Source organism: Adiantum capillus-veneris, chromosome 17 (assembly GCF_014529385.1).
Source record: "Adiantum capillus-veneris isolate H3 chromosome 17, ASM1452938v2, whole genome shotgun sequence".
In the NCBI taxonomy this organism is placed as follows: domain Eukaryota; kingdom Viridiplantae; phylum Streptophyta; class Polypodiopsida; order Polypodiales; family Pteridaceae; genus Adiantum; species Adiantum capillus-veneris.
The window spans coordinates 141609884-141612932 of record NC_140947.1 but is presented as its reverse complement, the minus strand read 5'-3'; the positions used below and the strand labels follow the sequence as shown (position 1 = coordinate 141612932).

General features: G+C 42.2%; 1 protein-coding gene across 1 annotated transcript; it reads left to right on the top strand.

Annotated features, from left to right (window-relative positions):
* Nucleotides 1–1349: 1349 nt before the first annotated feature.
* On the top strand, nucleotides 1350–2572 carry LOC147438213 (E3 ubiquitin ligase PQT3-like). Its single transcript, XM_086486092.1, has one exon. The coding sequence runs from the start codon at nucleotides 1393–1395 to the stop codon at nucleotides 2371–2373; it is 981 nt and encodes a 326-aa protein (XP_086342218.1). The 5' UTR covers nucleotides 1350–1392; the 3' UTR covers nucleotides 2374–2572.
* The last annotated feature ends 477 nt before the right edge of the window (nucleotides 2573–3049 follow it).

The following is a 3049-nucleotide window of genomic DNA, read 5'->3' as shown; positions in this document are numbered from 1 at the left end:
TCATAAGTTTTTTTTCATCATGTTCATCTCATTCAAAAAACCTCATAATTTGATACTACCCATTTTGATTTGTTGTAGAAGTGGAATGCAAACTTGCAATGGTTCTTTATAGATGCCATTGTTGACCTCTTAAGCTCGGTAGGTATAGAGCGAGCTATTTTGTTCATTTAGGAAAATCATGAGATTTCTATTGAGCACCATGACCTATTTTGGTTGGTATACTATTGACAAGTCTCTATATATTTGGGTCTTGTTGCCGTTGTCTCCGCTATGAGTCCCATTGGAATCATTGAAATGAATTTGGTTGTCCTTGAACCTAAAAGAGTTTTTCAAGGGTAGATTAATTCATTTGGATGCAACTATGACAGCCAGATCTGAGTGGGCGATGATGTAATTTTTGATATGGGGAGAAAAGTGTAGGGAAGGATGAAATTAAAGTGTGTTGAATGGGCAACATACAGAGCACACAAGCTTGCCATCTCCACCAGAGGGTAACCTACATATGGGAAATGTTAGAGGTGATTTGACTATATTTGAATGTTTTTCCACTAAATTCCTCTCAATTTCGTAGGCTGTTTCACCTTCGAATGTAGAATATATTTAATTTAGAGGTAACTCTCATAATTTGTAGGTGGGATTATAGTTTTCTTTTAGCACTGCCAGAGTATGAGGGCCTAATTGTAAAAAGGGCATGTCAACTGTGGATTGCTTCAAGGAAATACAATGAGTGGTTTTCAGGGGTTATTAGGCATCATTTTATCAGGGGAAGACTACCAAAATACCCCTCAAATTTCAAAAATTCCCAAAATACCTCCAATGTTTTGTCATCAATTCCCAACATATTAATGCCCTTCAAGTTTTCCATAATACCCTTCGTTGTGAGATTAAATTATATCTCCAAAGATAAAAGAATTTGTAGCTCTCTCATGAGAAGAACGATTGTTTATCAATACAAGATGCTAAAACTAGAATTTGAGTTGGTTATGTAGGCTTTGGAGATGAATTGCTTCATTATTTTTTGTCTTTTTTAATTTGTGACAATTTACATGCTAAGCACTCAAAAACGGATCTCAATTGTCTTTGAGGGGTGTTTTGGGAATCTCCACAAATTAGAGGGGAATTTTGGATCTCTTGAAAGCAGCTTTTTGAAATTCATTATTATATGTCAACCGTGTGACGTGTCGCATTGCTTGCTTGGGATTTCCGTTGCGTATTACCAACGCTGCTTGAATTTGTACGCGTACCTGCAAAAGCCGAAAGCAACTCGCAAAAGCAGACGCGGCGCAGGCTATAAAATGAAGATCAGGCGCCACCAATTGAAGTGATCATTTTGCGATCCCGTCCTCTGATCTGTCGCCGTGTAGCTCATCGAGATTCTAATTTATATATAATATGGCAGCCACCTGCGTCCTGCACGCCGTGAAACCCTTTCCCGCAGTCAGCTTCAATCAAGTACTCAGCAGCGATTGTCATCAACGTCTCATCTCGCCCAGCGCCGTTGAAGAAGAAGATGAAAAGATCCAAGCATTTGTCGATGGTTGGGCTGCTCAATGGCAGACCCAGCTCATCAGGAAACGATCAGGGCAGCAATTATATTCAAACAAGAATAAGCATACTCGATTAACCCCTACCTCAACATCTACACAGACAATTAAAGATGTGAGCAGCTACAACTATATGCCGGCGCCCGAGCTGGCCATGGACGTGCCCCCTCCTCCGCCCGGTTACGTCTGCCACCGATGCCACGTGCCAGGGCATCTCATCCACCTCTGCCCCACACATGGCGATCCAACCTTCGACAGGGCAGCTGCCCTCAAGCGCTCCCGACCCCCCGCTCGTCTTCCTGATGAGCAAGCCTTCCTCACAGAGCTGGCCAACGTAATTCCTACCACAAGTACTACGCCTACGTTGTCGGCACAAGATCATAGCTCGATCTCAGCCCCTCGGGATCGCCACGCTGTGGTCGATGAGACCTCTCTGCCACCGGAGCTGCGATGCCCGCTCTGCCAGCATGTGATGAAGGAGGCAGTCATTGCCTCCAAGTGCTGCTTCCGAAGCTTCTGCGACACATGTATCCGTGGCCACCTCTTCTCCTACCATCTCACCTGCTTCTGTGGCGCCCCCAACGTGCTGGCCGATTATCTCCTCCCCAACATAACTCTCAGAGATGCCATGGACACCCTCATCCAGCTTGCAAAGAAGAAGGCGACCATGACCAGCAGCAGCAGCAGAAGCAGCAGTACTATGTCCAGCGCTGTCACCCAATTACATGACGATTCTTTTGAAGCTGCTACTAGCAAGGAGGAAAACACTGACCATAGTACTGGGCGGGACATGCAGAATACAAATGATGGTGGAAATGGCTCGTGCTAATATTTATCTGAAGCAGCAAAAAAATTAATTTGCCAAGTCTGTAATGAAATGAGCATTAATAATGCAAAGAGTACTCATGAGGGAAGAAGACAGGCCCATTAATTACGCCATTTTTAAAGAGAGATTTCATGAAGAGCCAACAAGCCATGATTGATTTGTTGGTGCATTCTTGTATATTGTCTTTGACTTGTTATATAAATTAAATCATCCCTCTCTCTCTCTCTCTCTCTCTCTCTCACACACACACACACACACACACACACACACAGAGTTGGTCCTCAAGTAATTTGTTTACATAATGTTAATTCTGTCTTGCTTCAGCATGCTATTCTTTACTTTATAACTTTGAGATTACCTTAGTTTTAATTAATTTTGGGGTGTTCAGATCAAAGCAAGGGTTATTTTATAGCAATATTGAAACCTTATTCACAAACAAATGCAGTTTACATATGTATCACGAGGTACATTCAAATATAAAATATAAGCTCAAACTTAATAAGTTCGCAAAGCTATTTGCTCCTACGTTTATAGACGCTTCATATGTGAACGTTTTCATCTTTAGTAGTCTTTATGATGTACTAGTTGATTACCCGTGGTAGTCCATGGCTAAGCCATAGCTGCATTGTTTTGATTGGTGTACTCTACATATGCAAATGTAATCAATTGCTTCTCAAAG

Coding starts and splice junctions, on each gene's coding strand:
- LOC147438213 (XM_086486092.1), top strand. CDS start 1,393: ATGGCAGCCACCTGCGTCCTGCACGCCGTGAAACCCTTTCCCGCAGTC.